The sequence below is a fragment of the Thunnus albacares genome, chromosome 14 (assembly GCF_914725855.1).
Source record: "Thunnus albacares chromosome 14, fThuAlb1.1, whole genome shotgun sequence".
NCBI classification, from domain to species: domain Eukaryota; kingdom Metazoa; phylum Chordata; class Actinopteri; order Scombriformes; family Scombridae; genus Thunnus; species Thunnus albacares.
In genome coordinates this window covers 31,394,312-31,422,023 of record NC_058119.1, presented here as the reverse complement: position 1 = coordinate 31,422,023, position 27,712 = coordinate 31,394,312, and the positions used below count along the sequence as shown (strand labels likewise).

The following is a 27,712-nucleotide window of genomic DNA, read 5'->3' as shown; positions in this document are numbered from 1 at the left end:
AAAGGACTGCACCGGGGTTTTGTGCAGGTAAAATGGAAGGAAATATTGAGTGTTTGGTCTCCTGCAATACAGAATGTGTTTTAACGTGTTCCTGTTGAAAGACACAAAATATGGGAGGAAGTAATGGAAATGTATACAAACAGCCTGCTGCAGCTGATTTATCACTGCAGACTGACCACTGCAGCAGAGGAAACTGAGTCTGACATTTAATGTTTGGGAAAAGTCAAATCTGTAAAACTGTTGTATCACACTGACACAGAGGGAGAGAGATTATAGCAGAAACAGTGAGAGAGAGAAACACAAATGAAAAGATGCTTTATGAAGATATTTAGCAGAGCTCTCTGTTCAGCACCACAACACAAGACAAAAGAGCAGCAGTCTGTTATTTTTCACAAGTGAACTTTCCTGTTTTGCTCAGTTGCCTCCTGCTTATTTTTCCTGACTTTTAATGTCTCATAGTAGCTTAAAGGAGCCCTGTGGAGTTTTCTTGTTAACACACAAAAGTCATGTTTACATTGACTTTGTTGATATTGTGTGAATCCTTGTGGTCTAACAAATGTGTTGAATCCATTTCCCTCCTCATGAAACATTTGCAAAGACAATTTTTGAAGCTAGTATTTTAATCCTGCAGTGTTTAAATCCATTTTTACTAATTTGCACTCTTCTTCTTCTTCTCTGCCTTTGCTGGCACATTGTTGTGTCTGTCTAATTACATTTGAACCCTTGTAATTGTCATATACATTATTTTATTTTAAATTAAATGTGCTGAAGCCCAGAAACTGAAGAAGAAAAACTGTGTAACTGTCCAAATACTGACAGTCTGGACTGTTTATGTAGGGAAACAGCTGCATCAACTGCCTCCACGAATGTCATGCGTCATAAAGAATGTGCTCATGTCCACAGAGAGAGGAAGAGGTTATCCGGGAAAAGACCTGGACTGCAGACAGACAGTCAGACCAGCATTGTACAAAGTAAGACTGACGATCTGTCTGCTGATGTCATCATCTCTGAAAACAGGACAGGAATCTACCTCCTCTATCCTACTGAAAATTAACACAGTCAGACATATTTGTTTTTAATTATACTTTTTTTCTACTCTTTCAGCAGAAAGTGGTCTGCAGGAGGTTTTAGATGAACATAAGATCAGTCTGATAAGGAAATGTCAACATGTGACTGAAGGAACTGATGAAGCAAGAAGTAAAACCCTCTTCAACAGGATCTACACTGAGCTCTACATCACAGAGGGACAGAGTGAAGACGTTAATACCCAGCATGAGGTGAGGCAGCTTGAAACAGCTTCCAAGATGAAGACCCTCTGTGACACTCCAATCACGTGTCATGACATCTTTAAAGTCTTACCTGTCAAAAAGAAACGCAAACGCAAACGCAAACACAAACGCAAACACATCAGAGTTGTCCTGACGAATGGTGTTGCTGGCGTTGGAAAAACCTTCTCAGTGCAGAAGTTCACTCTGGACTGGGCAGAGGGCTCGAAAAACCAAGATGTCAGTCTGGTGATTCTGCTTTCGTTCAGGGAGCTGAACTTGATCAAAGATGAGCAGTACAGTCTCCTCACGCTGATCCATGTTTTCCATCCAACATTACAGGAGGTCACAGCAGAAAAGCTCGATGACTGGAAAGTTTTGTTCATCTTTGACGGCCTGGATGAAAGCAGACTTTCACTGGATTTCAAAAACATGGAGGTCGTGCTTGATGTCACACAGAAGTCATCAGTCAACGTGCTGTTGAAAAACCTCATCGAGGGGAATCTACTTCCCTCGGCTCTCATCTGGATAACTTCTCGACCTGCAGCAGCCAATCAGATCCCTCCTACATGTGTTGACAGGGTAACAGAAGTACGAGGCTTCACTGACGCCCAGAAGGAGGAGTACTTCAGGAGGAGATTCAGTGATGAAGAGCTGTCCAGCAGAACCATCTCACACATCAAGACATCTAGGAGCCTCCACATCATGTGTCTCATCCCAGTCTTCTGCTGGATCACTGCTACAGTTCTGGAGCACATGTTGAGTAAAGACCAGAGAGGAGAGCTGCCCAAGACCCTGACTGACATGTACTCACACTTCCTGCTGGTTCAGACAAAGAGGAAGAAGAACAAGTATGATGAGGGACATGAGACAAGTCCACAGGAGCTGGCAGAGGCTGACAGGGAAGTTCTTTTGAAGCTGGGGAGGCTGGCGTTTGAACATCTGGAGAAAGGAAACATCATGTTCTACCAAGAAGACCTGGAGCAGTGTGGTCTTGATGTCACAGAGGCCTCGGTGTGCTCAGGAGTTTGTACACAGATCTTCAAAAGAGAGAGTGTGATCTCCCACAAAATAGTCTACTGCTTTGTTCATCTGAGTGTTCAGGAGTTTCTGGCCGCAGTCTACATGTACCACTGTTACACCAGCAGGAACACAAAGGTACTGGAGGATTTCCTGGGAAAAGATAATAGTTACTCATCTCTGGATGTCTTCCTGATGGGCGCCATGGAGAAATCTCTCAGAAGTGAAAATGGCCACCTGGACCTGTTTGTTCGCTTCCTTCATGGCCTTTCTCTGGAGTCCAACCAGAGTCTCTTAGGCCTGCTGGGTCCGACAGAGAACAGTCCAGAAATCATCCAGAGAGTCATCCACAACCTGAGGGAGAAGAGCACCTACAGAATCTCTCCTGAGAGAAGCATCAACATCTTCCACTGTCTGATGGAGATGAACGACCACTCAGTACATCAGGAGATCCAAGAGTTCCTAAAGTCAGAGAACAGATCAAAGAAGAAACTCTCTGAGATCCACTGCTCAGCTCTGGCCTACATGCTGCAGATGTCAGAGGAGGTTCTGGATGAGTTGGACCTGGAGAAGTACAACACATCACTGGAGGGACGACCGAGACTGATCCCAGCTGTGAGGAACTGCAGAAAGGCTCGGTAAGTCCAGATGTGATTAACATTATAGATCACTGTAGATCAATAGTTTAGTTCTTCAAATATAAATAATATACAATTCTTATTAGTGTTAAAATAGTGCTCTACTTTTTTTTATAGCTCAAATAATATGCCAATTATATTTAGTCATAGATGTTCTTGACTTGTTTCAAATGTTGATTTTTCAGTTGGTTGTTTTTATAGCTCTTAAATTATTAAACACAGTTATTCTATTTATTTCTAGTAATTATTTGATTTTACAGTTTCTTCTTTGATTTATCTTCCTTTGGGTGATGGAGGCATCTTTCAAACATGGTAAAACAAATGAAGGACTTTAGAGGCTGTAGTTGAGGTTTTATTACAGCAGCATTTTATCACAACATATATCATTATTTTACAGTTATCAGTAAACACAGTAAAGTTATTATTACATGAGCAGGTTCTTAAAATAATGTATAATCAGACATACAGGTAATACTTGATTTTACACACGCTTTAGAGTTGAAAATAATCGGAATCATTTTTATATGTTTCTGAATTGAACTGTATTTATTCTATTTTATAACAACCCTGTAAACAGTTTTCATGCTTTTACAGCACTTTGTATATTTATTTTTAAAACGTGTTGTGTAAATGAAGGATTATGATAATAATAATAATTGTTAATTATTAAATATAATTTAAATTGACTATGTTGTTGTGACATAGTGATTTGGAAGCACAAGTAGAGAATAGTCATCAAATCAGCAAACTGATTCAGTAATGTCACTTATACAACAATATGTAAAGTTTGCTAACATCAACCAACATTAGCCTCCATAAACTACTGGTCATATGAGACAAAACCCCTGAGTGTGTTGAACTGAGCAATGGTGCCTTTTATTTCTCATGAATTCAACTTTTTATTTTAAAGATGGAAGTCCTGTTACATAGTCTTATTTTTAAGTCATTCTTATATTCTGTTGGTCATAGAAAGAAACTCTCAGGTGTTTTCTCTCTTGTTGGTATAGAGAAGAGTAGTAGCAGGGAATGCACAGAGGTCTGATGAATATATAAGAGCCGAATGATAGAATTCAGACTGTTAAAAGAGATTTTATACACATTAAAGGTCAATGTCATATTTTAATGCTGATACCCTGATAACATCTTTCTGATGACATTATGTTGAATCTAATTCAACGTGATTGGTTTGTTAATTGTGTTTTTGTGCTGAATTGGTGTTTCAGATTCTCAGAAAAGAATGTTGACAACTAAACATCATGCAGTCATCTGTCATGCACATCTAAATATTTAATTACATTCACATTTAATTATGTACAGGTCTAATATTGTCAAGCCATTTGTTTCATTTGTGTTTGTCAACAGTCACTAAATTTTCCTGCTTATGGATGTGAACCTGACAGCAGCAGGTAGTAAAGAGAGGTGATCTTTCTCAAATGTAACTGTTCACTGAGTTGAACTTAGTAAAAATATCCTGGAGTTAAATTAAAAACAGTGGACAGTAAAAATGGTTTTCAGATCAAGATGGCCTCATGCTAAGTTTGTGGAGACAGACATGGGATCAGATCACACAGACAGACTGTACACATTATGGAAGCCTCAATGTAACTCCATTTTCTCTCCCTTCATCTGCAAAATTAAAGCAAAACAAAGATTAAAAGTCTGCAGGTTTGAGAGAGAGTCATGACAATTATTGTTTCATTCAAGCACAGTGAGATACGATTAGCTGAACTAGGAGTGCTCTGGTAGCCTACTGGTTAAGATGCACGTCATATAGCCACAATCTCTCTCTCTCGTCTTGGTTCCTGTTTTGTCTCAACTGTCGCTTTCTATTGAAGGAATAAAATGCCCCAGAAAAAAATATTTTAAGAAAATTTAAAAAGATTACCTGAACCACTGATGTGAAGCGTAAATGTTAATCAAAATAAGAAATGTCAAACTGTTTCGTCATCAAATGCATGCATTATATATAAAGTGCCCTCTTTCATGATATCATATTTTGTAATATATGTGTCATTACAGACTTTATCGCTGTGGACTCTCAGAGACTCACTGTAAAGTTGTGGTCTCAGCTCTGAAGTCCAACCCCTCCCATCTGAGAGAGCTGGATTTGAGTAGCAATGACCTGCAGGATTCAGCAGTGGAGCTTCTGTGTGCTGGACTGAAGAGTCCAAACTGTAAACTGGAAACTCTGAGGTCAGTTCTAGTTTTATAGTTTTTTCTATATGTTCAATTCAAATCCTTCACTGAAGTTTCAAATGTCTGGTTCATACATTTTCAGGATTTGTCTGAGCACAAATCTGTAGAATTTAAATGTTTTCAGGAAATCAAAATCAACAGTCTTGTTCTGTATAAGATTACTTCCAAAGTTTCAACTAATATGAGGCATCAGCAGTCTGAGTTACACATATCAAGTAAGTGTCTTTGTGTTGCTTTAGTGTTTCCTTGCTGAGCTGCAGTGGAGGGATTGTAACTCAAAGAGGGAATTTTGTACTAAATCGTCTGTAACTTTGAGTCAGACAAATCAAGTGGGCATCTACCAGACTGTCAAAGCTTCATATTAGCTTCAGCTGAACTAATGAACTCATTTCCTACAGTGTAGCTGTGTTAGGAAGAGACCACTTCACAGTCAGTATGGACAAGAGGAATGATTACTGCCACCTACTAAACTACCAAATACAGGAAGGAGGTCATGTAATAAATAATGAACAGGTTTTTAGTCCAGCATGTCTAATTTCATATTGATCCTCTAATTACAGACTTGACTGAGCTCAGCAGCATTTTATGAATCAGCGTTGACATGAATATGTATCTAAATGTTATGGTGACATTTGAATGATGTCTGTAGAAAGCTGACATTATGATGAACCACAATAACACAATGACAAAGTCACTCTGCTTATTTTAGGGAAAAACTCACTCATGAGGACATACTAATGTTGAATTACACATTAAAAACACATCTGATTACATTGTAAATTACTTAATTCACATCCTTTATTCCTCATTCAGATTGAGTCACTGCGGATTATCAAAGATCAGCTGTGATTCTTTGGCCTCAGCTCTGAAGTCCAACCCCTCCCATCTGAGAGAGCTGGATCTGACAGGAAACTTCCTGCAAGATTCAGTAGTGAAACTGCTGTATGATCTTAAAGAGAGTCGACACTACAGATTGCAGACTCTGAGGTCAGTAGAGAGTTGGAGTCAGTCCGTGATGGTTTCAGCAGTATTGTATTAAACACAGTTAATATCAAAGCAAAGATCCAGTATTTCCTGGTGAACCTTCAACCTTCTCAGTGGCTGCTTTCCTCAGTGAAGCTGTGAGAGGAGGAGGGTGACAGGCTTCAGGATTGGACAGAAAGACAGAGAGAGAGAACAGTCAGTCAATCAGATCAGCCAGAAGCTTGTTGTGATCATGTGTTTGAGTTGATGTGAAGACGACTGTTGTTGTTGTGTTCATGTCTGCAGGAAATAAAGCTGGATTACAGCTGACAGCCTTACAAGATGAATGGAGACAGTGGTCCTCATCATCAAACTGTCCTACCATCAAATCTGATCTGAAAGTGTTTGTTCTCACATTTCAACACTAAAGAATTGATCAGTTCATCTTTGTCAGAGCTCTAAGATCAGTCTGACTGCAGCCTGCAAATCACTGGCTCTGATTTCACAGAAGCATTATTACGGTTTAGTAACCATGTGGTCTTTATACAGACCAGAACCTCTGCTGAAGTCCAGGAATCACAGCAGGTGTTTAGCTGAGAGCTCTGACTGATTGTCATGTGATGATTTAACAGCAGGAAAGATCTTCAAATCCCACAGAGACTCTGTAGCTTTAAACTTTTCTAACAGTTCACATGTATCAACAATAAATCCATCAGTAAACTGATGAGTGAATGTCTCTGTTTCTGCAGTAATGATGTGTTCATGACTCTCAGCACTTTATTTCCTCTGTGTACTTGATTGATATCTGCAGAGTAAACAGACTTGATAGCAAAAGTCTGTGCAGGTGTGTGAGCTTGGAGCTCAGTGTGTTCACTCCAACACATTAACATGAGAGCTGAAAGGAAGCTGGCTACGCTGCACAGCTGTTCCACTTCTGGTCTGAACAGGACTGAAGTCCCTCCTGCTCTTTTTACTGGATGTACTGCATCACTGACTGACAGTTGATGAAGTGAGTCTCACTAAACACTGATTTATGACCTCTGTTGTTTCTTCTTCTCTCATCAGCTGGGGGCACTGGACTCCGTAAGAGTGTGACTGAACATCCAGTAGTGTGTGTTGAGAGAGTATCAGCTGTATCCCGATGATCCATCTGGACCAGAGTCTGGATCTGGATTTTGTCATCTTCACTTAAGTCTCTTAACTGACTACAAACTGAACAGTTATCTCTGGATTTTGTTGAATCAGCACTTTACAGATGTGTTATACATGAGCTGTTTGATGCAGAAAAGATAAAAAAAGGTGTTATAAGTCAGACTCTGACCCTGGGCCCATATTTATCAAGCGTCTCAGAATCACACTGAGAGTTAACAAGGACTAAAACTAATTAATGAAGCAGAAGAGAATTTACTGTGACTATCAGCAAGAGAAGGATTACTCCTGGGAGAGAGTGAGACGTCGCTGTTTTCTCACAGTCTCAGCTGGAAATATTAAACAGTGGTAATTTGGTATATTATGTGTATAGGCAGGTAACCAAGCAGGTAACTTACCAAGGTTATGGAACAAAACTATGCTGCTAAAATTCATGATAAGATGATATTTACAGACTGTAAAGAAAGCCTGAGTGATAAATGTAGCCTATATGTTAGTGAAGATAACAGGTAATTAGACTCAGCTGTGTGAAATGATCTTGGTTCAGCCACATGGTTTCACAGCCTGTAATACTGCTGCATCTTGCACATATTGCACAGACACATGTTGTAAACCCTCTCCATGAAGAACATCTTCTCTTCCACTGTCCAATTCCTCTTTCAACTACACCCCAAGTTAACTTGTGTTCTCTACATGAAGGTAAATACAGCGTAACAATAGAAACATATATTGTTCAGATGCATCCTCCTCTCTCAAATATCAGGCTGTAGCTCTGCTGTTATTTGAAGGAGCCTCAATAAAAAATAAGCCTATAAAATATTTGAGCTGTTGTAATGAAGTTGAGATATCCTTCATTATGCAGCTGACATGATCATCATTTACCAAGATTGGAAAGTTGATAAAAGGATTTTTCTCCTAAAAGTAGAACCAGAGATACGTCACTCTGATCATTTTTGGCCAGTTACCAGTGATTTCCTGCTCTGAGACCCTTGATAAATACAGGCCCAGATGTGACAGATGTGACAGATTGCATGTCCACAAATATCATTCAGTTAAATTCAGAAAGAATTTATCATTGATCCAAAAAACCTGCATGCAGGTCAAATCATATCTTGGTTCTGTGGTGAAAAACTTTGTATTTTTTGATTCCAGTCTAAGTTTTGATGATCATATCAGCAGCTGGTCCAGTCCTGTTTTCACCATTAAAACATATTCAAATAATATCTATAAAACCAGCACAGAACACTGCTGCTGTCAGACTTTGAACTAAAAGCAGGAAAAGAGATCATATTACTCCATTTCTATCATCACTTCACTGGTTACCTGTTTGTTTTAGGATTGATTGTAAAGATTTGATTGATTACTTTTAAAGGCTCTTCATGGCTCCAGATGACATTTCAGAGTTGCTCTGTGTGTAAATATTAAAGGTATCTAGCTTTTATATGCAACCATATGATGTCATGAATAGTTTATATCTCATAATGATATTTAACAAGTCATTCGCATCAAGCTGTAAGTAAACACTGGTCAGCTAATCTTTTGAAATATATCTCTGCCATCAGCAGTTTAAAACTAATGAATCATTAAATCAATAAAGCCACAATTTGCATGAATGCAGCTTGTTTTTCTATAAGTTGACACTGAGTGATGGGAAATGAATTAGTGCTAATTATCAGCACAGATAAATATGGGTCCTGGTCTTTGGTGTCAGGGCTCTGGATCAACCTGTTTGAGGAGCTCAGTCTTATAAGTCATTATCTTCCTTTAAATCACAACTTCAAACTCATTTTATCCACTGATCTACTGATTATTTTTGTTTTATATGCTGTACATCTTAAATGTGAATCTAATGTGTGTTTTACTGGTTTATTTTCTTCCTGTATGTGTGTGTTAGTTTTGTGTAAAACATTGTGTAACGTTGGTTTTGAGAAGTTTTATAGACTTGTGAAGGGAGGGTGGTGGGATGATGATGGTGGGAAACAAAGACCAAATTCTAATAAACATCTGTGGAAATAAATGAACTTGCAGTGTTTTTATTCTGTGTCAAGCTTCAGCTTCATGTATAACATCTATTTTCATTGTAGTTATTTTTTCTGTCTTTGTGTATGAATGATCCACATTTGATTGAATCTGTGTTCTTTGTTTTGTTTCTGTGGATCTGTTAGATGTTTTTGTCGAACCACTGGACCACCAGGACGCCATCTGAGTTTTTGGTCATGTTTTATTTTAAAGCTCCATTATTCTTATAATTTCTTATTAATTTCTTCAAAGTTTCCAGGAAAGAATTGTCTGTGTAATTTGGTCTATTTATAGATTTCCATTTCCACCTGAGTTCATATTTATTCATCAGTCATTTATTATTGGAAACTTTATTCGCATATAAGTTGAATTGTATGTTTTTCTGTAGATGAAACCTGTTTGCATGTTTGTCTGACCTGCTGTGAACTGACTAAAAGACTTTAGCGTATGCTAGCTTAGCAACTGGAATTCATTCATTGGAAGTGAACCAACTGAACACTGTCTTTATTTGACCTATAACTTAGTGATAAAGTACTTGGTTCTTTCCAGGAAATTTACTAACTTTAGATTGTCTGTGTTTTCTTTATTCTTTAAAGGGATAGTTCACATCTTTTGAAGTGGGGTTGTATGAGGTGCTTATCCATAGTCAGTGCATTACCTGCAGTAGATTTGGGTCAGCCCACTCCCAGTTTGGAGAAGCAGGCAGGAGTACCGACACAGAAGCTAAGCAATGGCCAGCTGTGGAGGAGTCCAGCAGCAAAACATATTTTAGCCACCTAAAAAAATCAATATCAGTTTAAGTGAATGCTATATTTAGAATATTTTCACCACTTTACCTTGCCGTCAGACAGCCCTTTCCTTTGGCACTACATTTTCTCAACTGTAGAACTTCTGTATTCCTACGCATGCTGTACACTGTATTATGCTGCAGATCAGCTGTTTGGGTCAGAAAGTTCTGTTGCTAATGAGCACCAATTTCCTCCAGTTAAACAGCAGCAAAACTGAAGCTCTACTTATTGGTGCTCCACACCAGATTCAGTCATCCCCCAAACCTCATCTCACCTTTGACGGCCAGCACATCTCCCTTTCCTCCTCAGTCACTAATCTGGGTGTTAGGTTTGACCCTCAGCTGACCTTTGATGATCATATAAGACATCTATGTAAAACCTCTTTCCACCATCTCAAGAACATCTGTAAACTCTGGCCCTCTCTAACCCTACCAGATGCAGAGAAACTTGTTTGTGTCTTTATCTCCTCCAGACTGGACTACTGCTCTGTGCTCTTCACAGGGATCCTGGCAGGAGCATCCAGAAGTTCCAGAACATTCAGAGCAGAGCTGCCAGGATCCTGATGAGAGTGAAAACAACAACATATAAGATCAGTTCTGTTTTCATTGCACTGGCTCCCCGTCTCCTTCAGGATGGACTACACTGATTGGACTAGTGGAGACACAGGGACACCGGAGCTCATCGCTTTGTATTTGTTAAGCATCTACTGTATATAGACACATTCATGACTGATGAGACCACACACTCAATATCTAAAATACAATAAAACCCTGTATTAATTTATGTTTACTCCAAAATCCAGCATACAGGTGTTTCTCTAATTTCCACAGTCCATATATGTGCAGGTTGCAGGTGATTAATTCTCTTGTACAAACACAAAGGTGGATTTAATGACGGACACATCCTTTAATCTGACCTCTGGTCTGCAGGAAAACACACGAGTGTCACTGCTGCAAAACAGGATGAAAAACAATCTGAGCTTAAAGACGCAGGCAGCTGGATTACAGAGAAGAGCCTCAATTATCATTCAAAATGGGAATTATCCTCCAATCAGATTAAAGTATGAAAACAACAGTTATAGATATTAATGTGAGAGAAGAAGAAGCAGATCAGATGTCAGAGAACTGGATCAGCAACAACAAACTGAAGGAAAAAGATCATCCAATCAGATCCAGAGTCTGTGAAATGATCTGAGACTAAAGGGACAGTTCAACATTTTGGAGAAATAGAGTAAGAAGTTAATTAGCCTAGCTTAGCATAAAGACTGGAAGCAGAGGGAAACTGCTAGCCTGGCTCTGTCACTGATCAACATGTTTCTTAACAAAAATTATATTTATATTTGATTTGTTCCGTAAAGTAAAATATAACTGCATATTTATTACAAGTCAGACTGTGAAGAGGGAGGATTTACAGCTCAGATCATTTTATCTCTTTCTAAAAGTTAAAATGTAAAATTAATATATTAAAGGATGGGTTCACAGTTTTTCAAGTGTGTCTTAAAGCAACAGTCAGGAGCCCAAATGAACACTGAAACATGTTTTTCTTGAACTGTCAACAACAAGACAGTTCAAAGTGCTTTAAATTAGATATAAAAAGGAATAATGACAAGATATATGATATATATAAATATAAATATCTTTATGCTGCCACGTATTCCACCAACCTAATAAACATCTTTTCTTTACATAAATATTTGTCAACACTCAGTTCAGCTCTTCCGTGATTTAAATGTTCTTTGTACCAGACTGATAGAAATGTGTTCTGGTGATCATTTAAAGTGTAAATAGACGATGGTATCTGTGATGGTCGGAGCTGATCTGATCTGAAGGTATTAACATGATTATTAATGTCATCAGTCAGACAAACAAACAAACTGATCTGCTTCCAGCAGGTTCAACCAGCACGAAATCCAGCAACTTCATTTAATTTTATGTTCAATGTCTGATTTATTCTGCAGTTTCAGATCTACATGTGTGTTTGTTATTACGTGTGAACTTCAGTTATTTGTCTGATGATTCAGTTTATATTTCATCTTTAACATAAAACACATTTAAATATGAAGTTAATAAATAAATATAAATATAACACTGCTGCAGCTCCTGTACTGACCTGCAGGGGGCAGCAGCCAGCAGAGCAGGATACTGATGTTATGATTTTATTTATTAAACATTCATTATTATTTTTAATATCCTGTTCTCACCTGTTTGTCAACAAACTCAGATTCTCATGTTTCTTATGTGAAGTTTCATGTTTTAATTAATAAAACAGTAAATAATGATTTTAAGCTGTTTAAAGTGACACTTTGACACCTGTTAAATACAGAAAATATTCAAAGATCTTTACATAAAGTGAAAAAATGCAGCAGAACATTTAAAAACACAATCAAAAATAAAATGAGATAAATAAAGACAAAATAAATATAAATTCTCTCTTTTAACCAGTGGACTCTTTTCCTGAATTTGTTTTTGGGAAACAAAATAAAATAATTATTGTTTGTATTTAGTTGTTTGTTTGAGGCAGAACATCCAACTGATTCTTTTTATTAAGGTCTTATAATAATAAAATATTGTATCATGGTATCGCAGTAAAAGTACATAAGTATTATGAGCTTGATGTAGTTAAAGTATTGCAGTAAAAAAACATAAGTATTATGAGATTGATGTAGTTAAAGTATTGCAGTAAAAGTACATAAGTATTATGAGCTTGATGTAGTTAAAGTATTGCAGTAAAAGTACATAAGTATTATGAACTTGATGTAGTTAAAGTATTGCAGTAAAAGTACATAAGTATTATGAGCTTGATGTAGTTAAAGTATTGCAGTAAAAGTACATAAGTATTATGAGCTTGATGTAGTTAAAGTATTGCAGTAAAAGTAGTGGTTTGGTCCCTCTGACTGATATATTATTATATATGACATCATTAGATTATTAATAGTGAAGCATCAGTGTTAGAGCAGCATGTTACTGTTGTAGCTGCTGGAGGTGGAGCTAGTTTACACTACTTTATATACAGTTAGCTAGTTTAGTCCAGTGGTTCCCAACCTAGGGGTGGGGCCCCTCCAAAGGGTCAGCAGATAAATCTGAGGGGTGGTGAGATGATTAATGGGAGAGGAAAGAAGAAAAAACAAAGTTCTGATACACAAATCTGTTTTCAGTTTTTGGACTTTTTCTCTAATCTTTGATTTTTGCTGAAATATTGGATCATTTGAACATTTATTGAAATGAAAGCATGTGAGAAGTTTAGAGGGAAAAATCACTATTTGGTGGAGCTGTTAACAACTCATAGACATGTGAAATGTGACCCCGACTACACACTGCTTTTTGTAAGACGTCAAAAGACAAAAAGGTTGGAAACCACTGGTTTCATCTTTAACAATGTGTTGTATTTTCACACTTGAATAATTGTAAACTCGTTCTTTAAGTCTGACTGTTGTTGCTGGAGGAGGAATATTGGTGAAACAAACATTACTGTTGTTATTATTATTATTATTATTATTATTTCATTGTCAGGTGGTTTAGTCTCTTTGTGGAGTTTTTAATTCATCTGTGGATACAAACAGATTTATGAAAAAGTTAATTTGTTTTGGTAAAATGAGGAAATGTGTGTGTTGGTGACTGTGGTTAACAGTCAACTAACAGTCAGACATCTGATCAGAAACCTCTTCAATTAAATTCTCTGCTCACACTTTGAGCTGTGAGTTAATTTGTACAGTTCAGAGTAATTTTAGATCTTTGTTAATGACTGATGACCTGCAACACACACACACACACACACACACGTGACTTCAAGTGAAGAAGGCGGGAAGAGCAATCCAGGAGAAACCCTGAAAGTCACCAGAGCAGAAGCAGGAAACAGTCTGATGCAGGGTGAGTGTTAATATTAGCGCTGCAAATAATGATTACTGTCATTATTGATCAACCTGCTGATTATTTTACTGATTAGTTGTTTAGTTGATTAAACTGTGTCAGAAAAATCACAGTGACGTAACGTGACTCACTGCTGCAGTTAAAATAGAGAGAAGTCAGTTGAGAACCACACAGATGTTTATCTGAAGTCTGCTTGTTGGATTTTCGTCAGATGTCGGCTGCGGTCAAAAAAGTCGCGCCTACCGTCTTTTCCTGATCACTTTTGCTTGACCTCGATAGGAAACGTCACGAGGTGAAAAAAAGATTTAAAGTAGAACTTAGGAAAAGACAATCGACTGCAGTTACACGAGGCTACGTAATTATGCGACTACGGATGTTATTGACGTGAGTCTGTCATGGTGAAACTACAATAGGTGCAACTGAAGTCTCTGAAATTGCATCCACGTTTCCTTCACTGGCGTCTTTTCCTTGCGTCTTAGTCCTTCGGGAGATGCAGGAGAGACGCGAGGAGAGGGAAAATTTGTTTTGAGAGACATGAGACGTCCTCTCCTCTGAAACGTCATGTGAAGCGACGTCCGTTTCTGATGACGGCGACAGCTGCTCACAGCTGGATCAGCTGTCAGTCGGCTTTAACAGCTGTAGAAACTTCTGATGGAGTTTGTGTCTGTACACATGTGCACTGTGTTAATACTAATAAAGTTATCACCGCTAGAGCAGCTGTTTCCTCTCTGCAGCCTGTTTCCTGTTTAACAAACACCTCAATAAAAAACCTGCATTCTGTATTTATACTGTGTCCTGCTCAGACGCACAGGAACCATTTCTACTCACAGAATGTGTTTATACTATTTATCGATTATTTGAGTCTATATTTATTGATATTCTGATTGTGAATTCATTATTGAATAACTCAGGATATGATCCGGGTGTCTTCTGAACACTGGAAAATATGTATTTGGCTAAATGTTTCAGGGCAAATGGAAATGATGTAACTCATATCAAACCTGACGTTCAGGAATTTTCAGCCTCACATGTGACTGAATGGAAATGATAATAAATTATATAAAATATAAATGTGTTTAACTGTTATTATGGATCAAATTAAAGTCAGGAAGAGTCTGTCTGTCAGCAAGAAACAGTTTAATGGAGGAAATAACATCATGAAAAGAAAATCTTTCTAATAAATGAAGAAAGTTGTTAATGGTTCTTTTGTTGATCAGATTGACAAATATATGTAAAGTTGAGCATATAGATGACAACAATAAAATATAACAATAGCTTTGCTGTTGTTAACTTAATGCAGCCAGGCGGGCAGCCTGCAGCAACAAAACTTTTGTATAATATAAGTTTATTTAAGTTGTCTTGGCAAAATATCTCATAAGTTATACAATATTAGGGTATTTAATATGCTATTAATATATTTATTTATTTATTTGGCAAGACAGACTGTAGGTTACTGCACCCCAAGGCAAAATAGAAACCTTCTTGTAGATGTGAATGAAACTGTTTTGCAACTCAAAGAAATATATGATACAGAAAATGTTTTATATAGTAATGCTGTACTGGTTACCCCTTGAACAATCCTTTAACTTCCTGTAAAATTAACCTCAAACATCCATCCAAAGCATACCTAAAGTAAATAGAAAGCTGTTCTTGAACCATTAGCAGTACATGCATGATTTTGCTCTCTTTCAAAGGTAACACTGAACTTTTTTCCCCAACAGTCAGAATCACTGTAAGTGTTAGTAGCATTGAGTCATAGAAGTCTAAACACACTGAAGTAAAAGGTTTTTAATTTCTGCCTGAATAATTTTTGTAAACAGATGCTTGTAGATGACCTATAGCTGTGACTTATTAGCTGGAGAACACAACGGAACAATAGCATGCATCTTTATTTAGTCCAAGTCCAAATTTAATAATACCACAGAAAATTAATATTTTACATGGTTTGTTTAGGCATCTTCCCAAAGAAGGCCATTTAGAGATACCAAATGACTCCTGCTTCAGAGTAAAAGATTCAAAAGAAGTGCTATGGTGCAGTTCATTTAAAAGTACGCTGTTGTGATTGTATCTTGAAATGGTTAACAGGCCCCTCATCCTAATGCTGTACTGGTTAACGGGCCCCTCATCCTAACTCTGTACTGGTTAACAGGCCCCTCATCCTAATGCTGTACTGGTTAACGGGCCCCTCATCCTAACTCTGTACTGGTTAACAGGCCCCTCATCCTAACTCTGTACTGGTTAACAGGCCCCTCATCCTAATGCTGTACTGGTTAACGGGCCCCTCATCCTAACTCTGTACTGGTTAACAGGCCCCTCATCCTAATGCTGTACTGGTTAATGGGCCTCACCCTAATGCTGTACTGGTTAACAAGCCCCTCATCCTAATGCTGTACTGCTTAACGGGCCCCTCATCCTAACTCTGTACTGGTTAACAGGCCCCTCATCCTAACTCTGTACTGGTTAACAGGCCCTCATCGTAACGCTGTACTGGTTAACGGGCCCCTCATCCTAATGCTGTACTGGTTAACAGGCCCCTCATCCTAATGCTGTACTGGATAACGGACATTTCAGTTGTAGAGCAAAAATACTTGCTGTGAAGTGCAGCCACAGTTTTACTTTCCTGGCGTTCAGCTAATAGAAAGAAGTCCAGTGGACTCCAGGAAATGTGAAAACAGGAGGCAGTCATTGTGCTCTACTTCAATACATTGTGTTAAAGCATTTTAAACTGACTTTCTGTACGGGATTTGTTGTACAAACAAACTCGCCTTGCAGGTTTCCGTATCTAGCTCAACCAGAGGAAACAGGATGACTGTTTATCACCAACTGTAGCAGCACTAGTAGGTGGTACAGGAAGTAATGCTCACAAGCATCTTTCCTTTTGAGTTGTCCTTGAGAAAGACACTGTATGCCTGTTGGCTCATGATCAGCAGTTGACCTCTGACCTCCCAGTTTAAGCACCAGGAATGACAACGTTGAAGTGTATAAAGTATATGTTCTCATCATTATTATTTTCCCTTCTGGTTTTCGCAGGCCAAACAGCTCCCCTCGGCGTCCAACGTTATCAGCTGACCATTCATGAACTCCTGTAGGGGTATGTGAGGTAAAAAAGTTTATCCTTTAAAGTTTATCCTTAAATGTGCTGTAATACTGGCAGAGGGAAGCACTTCATAACAACATGGCAATGCCCACTGCAAGTGCAAAAATAAAAATGAGATATACTCATGAATTATAGACACCAAAAAACTCACACTTTGAATGTACAGAAGCTGCAAAAACTTTGTTGTTTGCTTGCTCACAGAGGATGTAGATGTGGATAATGTGGATTATCATGTGTTTTGCAGTGGTGAAACTATGAAAATAACCAAGTTATGTGACCTGTTTATCAAGCAGTAAATGATTTACATTTAACATGCACATGTACAAAAGTCAAACCGATAAAGTGTTATTTGATGAGAATTGAATACATGTCCTTCCTATTCAAAATTTCTCTTATTTTCAGCAGGGAGCCGTAATGGCGAAACGTAAAGGGGAGCTCTTGAATACTCTGGAAAAATTAAAAGCAGATGAGTTTAAGAAGTTCAAGTGGTTCCTGGAGGAGGATGACATCCTGGAGGGCTTTAAAGGCATCCCAGTGTTTCAGCTGGAGAATGCAGAAAGGCAGGACACAGTGGATCTAATGATACAGAAACATCAGGATCCTGGAGCTCTGCAGCTGACCATGAAGGTTTTAGAAAAGATCAGCAGGAATGATCTGATGCAGAGTTTGCAAAACTCCTGCTCAGGACCAAATGGTAAGTTAGGGGAAGGAATCTGAAAAGCAGTGTCACATACATTTCATAAATTATTAGATGACCTAAAAGTTACAATATTCTAATGTGTTAACAAAAATCATGTAAAAATAATGTTATAGATTGATTTGTCATTCTTTTTGGTACCACCTTCATCAAAAAGAAAAAGTAGCAGGATAAAGAATAATTCTTAAATGATTCACAAGCTGAAATAAATTTGGTCAACTGACTCACAGCATGAACGAACAATTCTGTTCCCCTTTTCTACCTGCCTCATCCTTGTTGCTCGCTGCAACAAGTCATCTGGTAGTCTCACTCTCCGTCTTACCCTTGCTGGGAAGCAAGATCCCAGGATACTTGAACCTCCTCACTGGGGAAACCTCAGCCCCAAAAGAGATAATTTAACTTTTTACAGCCTCTTGGACTTATCTCAACCACTTCACACTTGGCTACAAATAAGATAAGATATGATACGATAAGACTTTATTGTCCCAGAGGGAAATTTACCTTGGACACACAATGCTTCTGCTGTGCAGTACCAAATAATTCAACATTACTGCACATCATACATCTCATAAATACTGTGATTAAAAAGTAAATTGGAGAAGGAGGTTGCACTTCAGTGGGATTCTCAGTGAAGTGCTAAACCCAAAATCCATTAGGCATGTTCCAAAAATATAGTAGCATATCTCAAATTTCCTTTCTCAATGAGGACAAAATATTTGACAAACATTTCACTTGTTTATTTGACTGACATCACATTAGAAAAACGCTTACGCGTTTTGGCAGAGAGCCTTCTTCAGAGCGTTTTAAGTATACAGGTTCAATTCAGTCATATATATACAAGGGCAGAGATAATACACAGCTGGGAATGGACCCAATTATTTGGGAACCGATTACTTTTCTTATCCTGTGGTTCTAGATACAGGGACCAAATTACAGACAAAATGGAACTTCACAAAACACTGACCATCGTTGATTCACTATTAAGAACATACACTAGATGGCAAAATCAATTATTGGGATTTAACCATAGAAAAGATGAAACTGGAGCCATTCACGCTTCTATTTATTGAAAAGGCATGGAACGCAATTAAATATTGCATGCTGCTAGCAATCATCCCAAACATCGAAAGGATATTAACCCAGTGGGACAGTTTTTGAGACTCAAACATAACTGCTCAGAACTTGATGACTATGACTCCAAAAAAAACATCATGGTTACTAGGTTCAAGGAAAGAGGCTATGCCTCCAACTCTATTCAGAAAGCCATACAACATGCCAATACCACCTCTCACTCTGATCTCTGGTCTAATGCACAAAAAACAAAAAATCAAAGTCAGGCTTGTTTTTCTACTGAATATAATCATTGTGCTTCACAAATAAAAGAGATACTCAAGAGACACTGGCATGTGCTTCAAGCAGAACAATCTTCGAAAGACTTTGGCAAATCGCCACGCCTTTTCTCATTCAGGAGAGCACCTACAATTAAAAACATTGTCATGTACAAAAATATGACTCATGACAAAACCACATGGCTGACTACAACTGGCATGTATAGATGTGGTAACTGTGCCTGCTGCAACAATATAACAAATACGAAATTGTTCAATCATCCCCACACTGGGAGGAAAATTCTTATTAAGGAATTTATAAACTGTAAATCGACTCGTGATTTGCATGTTATGTCCCTGTGGTCTAGCATACATTGGACAAACCAAATGACCTCTTAAACAATGGATATTGGAGCACAAAACTGCAATTCATACAAGCAATTGCGAAGGGGTTCAAAAGTAACAGGACAGATACACATGAAGTCAGACTAAATAATCATATGATGACTCAGACATAACTAAGCGAACCGATGCCCACAGTAAATCTGGTAATATCTCCTCCACTGACCAACAAATACTGGCGGCTCTGAGACATACAGTACTTCCTGGAGGAAGTACCCCAGAGTTTCACACTGGGGGTAATTTGGGGAGTCATCATAAGATTATTGAAAGACTGTGGGTCTAACTGTGGAAAAAATAAATGAACTCTTGTCAGGTGGGCAGTGACATGATTCTGACGGGTGGTCCTACAGAGTAACTGTTACTGGTTACTGTAATGGGGATTTTGTATCAGAGAAACTTTGTTTCACTATGAATGAAAAGTGCGGTGCAAATTCAATTTATTTGTATTATTTCAGCAGGTAGATTTCTCCTGGAGAACATCAAATCCTCCGCCATGTATACACATAACATTTACTTAACAAAAGACTGTAGATAGGGAAAGTTAGTTTTACACAGAGCAATTTATCCTTGTATTTAAAGTCCAACTAAAACTGAAACTGACAAAGTGTCCTCTAGAAGTGTAAGTAAGTCGGTTTCCACCACTTAACATTTTACTGTTTGTTGAATTCAGACACATTCATGCTGTGAGGAAAAGTTCTGACTCAGTTCTGACTAACATGTTTTCTATCACTAATATAGATAAAATGAAGACATGCTTTGATAATAAGGTCAGTGTAGAGGAGAAATATGATCACTGATTTGTTGCCTGTTCACAGACTTACAGTAACCAGTTTACTATTGTGCATGTTAATATGTTCCCCGATCACCTATGCAACCTGGTTTCTCTGAGTAACCTGGTTAAGTAAGTGAATATAAACACACTGATAGATATTCAGATCTATATTTTTCTTCTCTTTCAGCAGATGGTGATCTGCAGGAGGTTTTAAATAAATATAAGATCAGTCTGAGATTGAGATGTCAACATGTGACTGAAGGAACTGATGAATCAGAGAGTGAAACCCTCCTCAACAAGATCTACACTGAGCTCTACATCACAGAGGGAAAGAGTGAAGATGTTAATACCCAACATGAGGTTTGGCAGCTTGAGAAAGCTTCCAAGACAGAGTCCCTCCATGACACTCCAATCAAGTGTCACGAGATCTTTAAAGTCTTACCCAGCCAACATGAACACATTATCAGAGCTGTCCTGACGAACGGCGTTGCTGGCATTGGAAAAACCTTCTCAGTGCAGAAGTTCACTCTGGACTGGGCAGAGGGCTCGAAAAACCAAGATGTCAGTCTGATGATTCTGCTTTCGTTTAGGGAGCTGAACTTGATCAAAGATGAGCAGTACAGTCTCCTCATGCTGATCCATGAATTCCATCCAACATTACAGAAGGTCACAGCAGAGAAGCTCGATGACTGGAAAGTTTTATTCATCTTTGACGGCCTGGATGAAAGCAGACTTTCACTGGATTTCAACAACAGGAAGGTCGTGTCTGATGTCACACAGAAGTCATCAGTCAACGTATTGTTGACAAACCTCATCAAGGGTAATTTGCTTCCCTCAGCTCTCATCTGGATAACTTCTCGACCTGCAGCAGCCAATCAAATCCCTCGTACATGTGTTAACAGGGTAACAGAAGTACGAGGCTTCACTGACGCCCAGAAGGAGGAGTACTTCAGGAGGAGATTCAGTGATGAAGAGCTGTCCAGCAGAATCATCTCACACATCAAGACATCCAGGAGCCTCCACATCATGTGTCACATCCCAGTCTTCTGCTGGATCACTGCCACAGTTCTGGAGCACATGTTGACGACAGACCAGAGAGGAGAGCTGCCCAAGACCCTGACTGACATGTACTCACTCTTCCTGCTGGTTCAGACAAAGAGGAAGAAGCTCAAGTATGATGAGGGATATGGGACAAGGCCACAGGAGCTGACGGAGGCTGACAGGGAAGTTCTTCTGAATCTGGGGAGGCTGGCGTTTGAACAACTGGAGAAAGGAAACATCATGTTCTACCAGAAAGACCTGGAGCAGTGTGGTCTTGATGTCACAGAGGCCTCAGTGTTATCAGGAGTTTGTACAGAGATCTTCAAAAGAGAGAGACTGATCTTCAAGAAAACAGTCTACTGCTTTGTTCATCTGAGTGTTCAGGAGTTTCTGGCTGCAGTCTGCATGTACCACTGTTACACCAACAGCAACAAAGAGGTATTAGAGGACTTCCTGGGAAAAAAACACAGTGACTCATCTCTGGATGGCTTCCTGATGGGCATCATGGAGAAATCTTTCAACAGTAAAAATGGCCACCTGGACCTGTTTGTTCGCTTCCTTCATGGCCTCTGTCTGGAGTCCAACCAGAATCTCTTAGGAGGCCTGCTGGGTCAGACAGAGAACAGTCCAGAAATCATCCAGAGAGCCATCAACAACCTGAAGAAGATGAACATGTACGAGAAGTCTCCTGACAGAAGCATCAACATCTTCCACTGTCTGGTGGAGATGAACGACCAGTCAGTACATCAGGAGATCCAAGAATTCCTGAAGTCAGAGAACAGATCAGAGGTGGAACTCTCTGTGATCCACTGCTCAGCTCTTGCCTACATGCTGCAGATGTCAGAGGAGGTTCTGGATGAGTTGGACCCGTGGAAGTACAAAACATCAGTGGAGGGGCGACTGAGACTGATCCCAGCTGTGAGGAACTGCAGAAAGGCTCGGTAAGTCCAGATGTGATTTATTGTTGGGCCTGGCTGCAAGTTTGGTTATCAGCAATAATTAATGATAATCAAAGATAATTGTTAATTATTAAAATCAATAAAATTATTAATAAGAATTAATAATAACGGGGCGCCACCCTGGACTCAGGGAAAAAGATAGCCAATTCAGTCTCAAAGTGTACTAATCTATGAATTTGGGACTTTGATTAATAATTAATTTAATAGCTATAAACAAAATCACCATATCAATAGCTAGTTAAGGTTGAAGGATTTGGAGTTCTTTACAGAGCAGGGGTTGGCAAAACTCATTCTTGTGCAACATTAAAACAGACAACAGGTATATCCAAAATCATTTATTTAACAAAAGGGTATCTAGCCAAGTGTACCTATATACGAGTGTATGTGTGTGTGTGTGTGTGTGTGTGTGTGTGTGTGTGTGTGTGTGTGTGTGTGTGTGTGTAGGGAAGACAATAGCAAGATGGCTGCAGTCACCTGGTGACTGAGCACATGGCATGCCGACAATTTGGCTGATAAAGCGAACTACAGAGATAAAAGGCCAGACCATGTGGTGTCTTGAACCACATGTGCTGCCTGAACCAAAGTTCGCCAAACTAGGTTTTAACCTCTAAACTGTGTGATTCTCTATTCAAGGCCAATCGGTGTATGCTAAAGGTGCCAGGTTAAAATGAGGTTAGTTGCATGCAAGGCCTAGTTACTGGATGTAACATGTGTTAAGCATGCTAACATTAACCTAGCGGTGTGGCTATGCAGTAACCTGACTATAGGCAACAAGGACATCACAACAACAGTTCAATGTATAACCTTAACCAAATCAATACACGTACAGTACATTGTTTGAGTTAAACATTCTTGCTTAGCCGCACCATGCTTCACTGTGTTGCTAGGCTATGCCCAGTTGTTACCAGTCCAGGAAGGAAGAGATGCTTTGTGGCGTTCTGCTTTGTAGCTGGTGAATCCGTGGGTGAGTCAGGCTGAGAAGGCTTTGGCTCTGAAGCTGAAAGATGCAGGCGTTGCTGGGGAGACAGCACTCCAGTCATGCAGAGGGCCCAGGTCACTCCTTTGTGTAGAGTTAGCGGCAAGCTAACTCCATTTCGCGGCACCTGTACATGTTAAACTGGCCAGCAGACTTGTGTGTTAGCTGTTGGCACAAGGAAACTTAGTTTCTGAGTCTGAGGCAGGCTCTTGCGTCTTCTGCCGTAAAGAAGACTGTGTGTGTCTGCTGTGAGCAGGCCACACAAGAGATCAGAGAGCTGCTCCAGCAGCTGCTGGAGGTGTGAAAGACCAAGGAGAGGGAGAGCAAGGAGCTGTTTCTGCTGCAGCTCATGGAGAAAAGAGAAAGATAAGAGGGGAATCTCTAGTTTTGATAACCTGGATCCATGGGTGGAGCTTCACACTCTGGGTGCGAACCCCCAGGGCTCAGGTTTCTTGGAGTCTTGAAACATGTGGTAAACTGTGGTCCACATGTAGTCCCAACATTATCATTATAAATCGGTGTAGATAGTAGTTTAATTCCTCAAATATAAATAATATAAAATTCTTATTATTGTTGAAATAGCTCTCTACTTGTTTATAACCAAAATAATGTAGTTATATTTAGTCTCAGATGTTTTTGAGCTTGTTTCAAATGTTGTGAGTGCAAATAATGTTTTTTCAGTTGGTTGTGTTTATAGCTGTTAAGTTGACGAATACAGTTATTCTATTTATTTCTACTAATTATTGGATTTTACAGGTTTTTTCCTATTTATCTTCCTTCGGGTGATGGAGGCGTCAGTCAAACCTGGTGAAACAAATGAAGTACTTTAGAGGTTGTGGTTGAGGATTTATTACAGCAGCATTTTATCACAACATATAGTAATAAGTGAATGCAGTAAAGTTATTGCATGAACAGGTTTTGCAAATAATATATAATCAGACATACAGGTAATACCTGATTTTACACACACTTTAATAATAATAATAATAATCATCATCATCATCATCATCATCATCACAATGATGATGAGTATTTTATTATTATAAAAAAAAAGATTAATTATTAAATATAATTTAAATTGAGTATGTTGCTGGGACATATGGGAGGCAGAGCCTTCAGCTATCAGGCTCCTCTCTTGTTGAACCATCTTCCAGATTTGGTTCCTTCCTTTTTGATAAAGCTTATAGTTAGGGCTGACTAAGCTCACCTTGGACCAGCCCTTAGCTATGCTGCTATAGGCCTAGACTGCTGGGAGACTTCCCATGATGTCCATGATACCAGCTGTTCCTGCTGTTATTGCTGTTTGTTGCTGCTAGTCATGCATCTGTTGTTGTTGTTGCTGTTGCTGTTCTGCTTCTCTGTGCGTTGTGTTACATCATCTTGTTTTTAAGTCTTTCTTATATTCTGTTGGTCACAGAAAGAAACTCTCAGGTGTTTTCTCTCTTGTTGGTGTGGAGCAGAGTAGTAGCAGGAAATGCACAGAGGTCCGATGAATATATAAGAGCAGAATGGTAGAATTCAGACTGTGAGAGAGATCTTATACACATTAAAGGTCAATGTTATATTTTAATGCTGATACCCTGATAGTATCTTTCTGATGACATCATGTTGAAAATAATTCAACCTTATTGGTTTGTTAATTGTGTTTGTGTGCTGAATCAGTTTTTTAGATTCTCAGAAAAGAATGTTGACACCTAAACATCATGCAGTCTTCTGTCACGCACATCTAAATATTTAATCACATCAATATTTAATTATGTACAGCTCTAATAATGTGAAGCCATTTGTTTGATTTGTGTTTGTCAACAGTCACTTAATTTTGCTTATGGATGTGAACCTGAGAGCAGCAGGTAGCAAAGAGAGATGATCTTTCTCAACTGTAACTGTTCACTGAGTTGAACCGAGTAAAAATATCCTGGAGTCAAATTAAAAATAGTGGACAGTAAATCTAAAATCTAATCAACTTTAACTTTGTTAGCATGAGGCCATATTGATTTTAAATCCTCTAAATTAAAGCAAAACAAAGATTTAAAGTCTGCAGATCTGCAGTGATGAGAATTATTGATTCATTCAAGCATGGTGAGATACAATTAGCTGAACTAGGCGTGCACTGGTAGTCTACTGGTTAAGGTGCATGCCACATAACCAAAATGTCTGCAGTTTGATTCCGGCGGTGGTCTGTCTCTCTCTCCTCTTGTTTCCTGTTATCTCTCAACTCTCACCTTCCATTAAAGGAATAAAATGCCCCAGAAAAAATGTTAATCAAAATAGGGAATGTTAATCATCAAATGCATAAAGTAAATATAAACTATGCTTTCATGGTAATGTATGTTGTAATATATCTGTCATTACAGACTTTCTGGCTGTTGGGTCACAGAGACTCACTGTGAAGTTTTGGTCTCAGCTCTGAAGTCCAACCCCTCCCATCTGAGAGAGCTGGATCTGAGTAACAACTGTGACCTGCTAGATTCAGGAGTGAAGCTTCTGTGTGCTGGACTGGAGAGTCCAAACTGTAGACTGGAGTCTCTGGGGTCAGTTAATTTGCTGTAGCCTTAGTAATTGTATATATATATATATATATATATATTCATTCAATTCAAATCCTTCGCTGAAGTTTTAAATGTTTGGTTCATAAATTTTCAGGATTTACCTGAGCATCTGTAATAGTAAAAATAGTAGTAAAGTAAAAATGAAGTGTACTAAAAATGACTCCCAAAGATTAAACTAATTTGATAGCTCATTGATGAGGACATAATAATGTTGAAGTGTACATTTAACAGACCCAAACAAATCTGATTGGTTTATAAATGTATTTTTTATCTACATTTATTCTTTATACAGATTGAGACGCTGCAGGTTGACAAGTACCAGCTGTGCTTCTCTGGCCTCAGCTCTGAAGTCCAACCCCTCCCATCTGAGAGAGCTGGATCTGAGTGGAAACAGGCTGCAGGAATCAGGAGTGAAACTGCTGTCTGATCTTAAGGAGAGTCCAGACTGTAGACTGGAGACTCTGAGGTCAGTAGAGTTGGAGTCAGTCCATGCTGGTTTCAGCAGTATTGTGTTAAACATAGTAAGTATCAAAGCAAAGATCCAGTATTTCCTGGTGAACCCCTAACCTTCTCATTGGCTGCTTTCCTCAGTGAAGCTGTGAGAGGAGAATGGTGACAGGCTTCAGGATTGGACAGAAAGACACACACACAGAGAGAGAGAGAGAGAGAGAGAGAGAGAGAGAGAGAGAGAGAGAGAGAGAGAGAGAGAGAGTGTCAGCCAATCAGATCAGCCAGAAGATTGTTGTGATCATGTGTTCGGGTTGATGTGAAGATGACTGTTGTTGTTGTGGTCATGTCTGCAGGAAATAAAGCTGGATTACAGCTGACAGCCTTACAAGATGTATAGAGACAGTGGTCCTCATCATCAAACTGTCCTACCATCAAATCTGAGCTGAAAGTGTTTGTTCTCTCATTTCAACACTAAAGAATTACGTTTAGTAACCATGTGGTCTTTATACAGACCAGAACCTCTGCTGAAGTCCAGGAATCACAACAGGTGTTTAGCTGAGAGCTCTGACTGATTGTCATGGGATGATTTAACAGCAGGAAAGATCTTCAAATCCCACAGAGACTCTGTAGTTTTAAACTTTTCTAACAGTTTACATGTATCAACAGTAAATCCATCAGTAAACTGATGAGTGAATGTCTCTGTTTCTGCAGTAATGATGTGTTCATGACTCTCAGCACTTTATTTCTTCTGTGTACTTGAGTGAAATCTGCAGAGTAAACAGACTTGATAGCAAAAGTCTGTGCAGGTGTGTGAGCTTGGAGCTCAGTGTGTTCACTCCAACACGTTAACATGATAGCTGAAAGGAAGCAGGCTACGCTGCACAGCTGTTCCACTTCTGGTCTGAACAGGACTGAAGTCCCTGCTGCTCTTTATACTGGATGTGCTGCATCACTGACTGACAGCTGATGAAGTCAGTCTCACTAAACACTGATTTATGACCTCTGTTGTTTCTTCTTCTCTCATCAGATGGTGATGATCTCTGTCAGAGTGTGAGTGAACATCCAGGAGTGTGTATTGAGCGAGGATCAGCTGGATCCTGATGATCCATCTAGACCAGAGTCTGGATCTGGATTTTCTCATCTTCACTTAAGTCTCTTAACTGACTACAAACAGAACAGTTATCTCTGGATTTTGTTGAATCAGCACTTTATAAATGTGTTATACATGAGCTGTTTGATCCAGAAAAGATTAAAAACAGGTGTTATAAGTCAGAATCTGACCCTGGGCCCATATTTACCAAGCGTCTCAGAATCACACAGAGAGTTAACGAGGACTAAAACTAATTAATGAAGCAGAAGAGAATTTACTGAGACATTGCTGTTTTACCACAGTTAGAGCAGCAAAGTAGAAATAGTGATGACGTGTTGTAGTTTTTTCACAGTCTCAGCTGAAAACATGAAACAGTAGTAATTTGGTATATTATGTGTATAGGCAGGTAACCAGGCAGGTAACTTACCAAGGTTATGGAACAAAACT

The 27,712-nt window shown here is 38.9% G+C and overlaps 2 protein-coding genes across 3 annotated transcripts; both read left to right on the top strand.

The window, feature by feature from the left end:
• The first annotated feature begins 329 nt into the window (after positions 1–329).
• Positions 330–27,712, top strand: si:ch211-233m11.1 (NACHT, LRR and PYD domains-containing protein 3). Of its 2 annotated transcripts, XM_044372160.1 has the most exons (6): positions 330–971; positions 1,105–2,923; positions 4,943–5,116; positions 25,531–25,707; positions 26,018–26,191; positions 27,203–27,712. In XM_044372160.1, the coding sequence occupies exons 1-6, from the start codon at positions 872–874 to the stop codon at positions 27,207–27,209; spliced, it is 2,451 nt and encodes an 816-aa protein (XP_044228095.1). In that variant the 5' UTR covers positions 330–871; the 3' UTR covers positions 27,210–27,712. The 2 variants fall into 2 exon arrangements, with proteins under 2 accessions (XP_044228095.1, XP_044228096.1); XM_044372161.1 differs by lacking the exons at positions 25,531–25,707; positions 26,018–26,191; positions 27,203–27,712 and adding exons at positions 5,933–6,106; positions 7,148–9,249.
• Positions 13,770–20,479, top strand: LOC122996664 (pyrin-like). The gene is made up of 5 exons (XM_044372266.1): positions 13,770–13,904; positions 16,935–17,004; positions 17,404–17,695; positions 20,167–20,195; positions 20,391–20,479. Exons 3-5 carry the CDS (start codon positions 17,416–17,418, stop codon positions 20,412–20,414), a joined length of 333 nt encoding a protein of 110 aa, XP_044228201.1. The 5' UTR covers positions 13,770–13,904; positions 16,935–17,004; positions 17,404–17,415; the 3' UTR covers positions 20,415–20,479.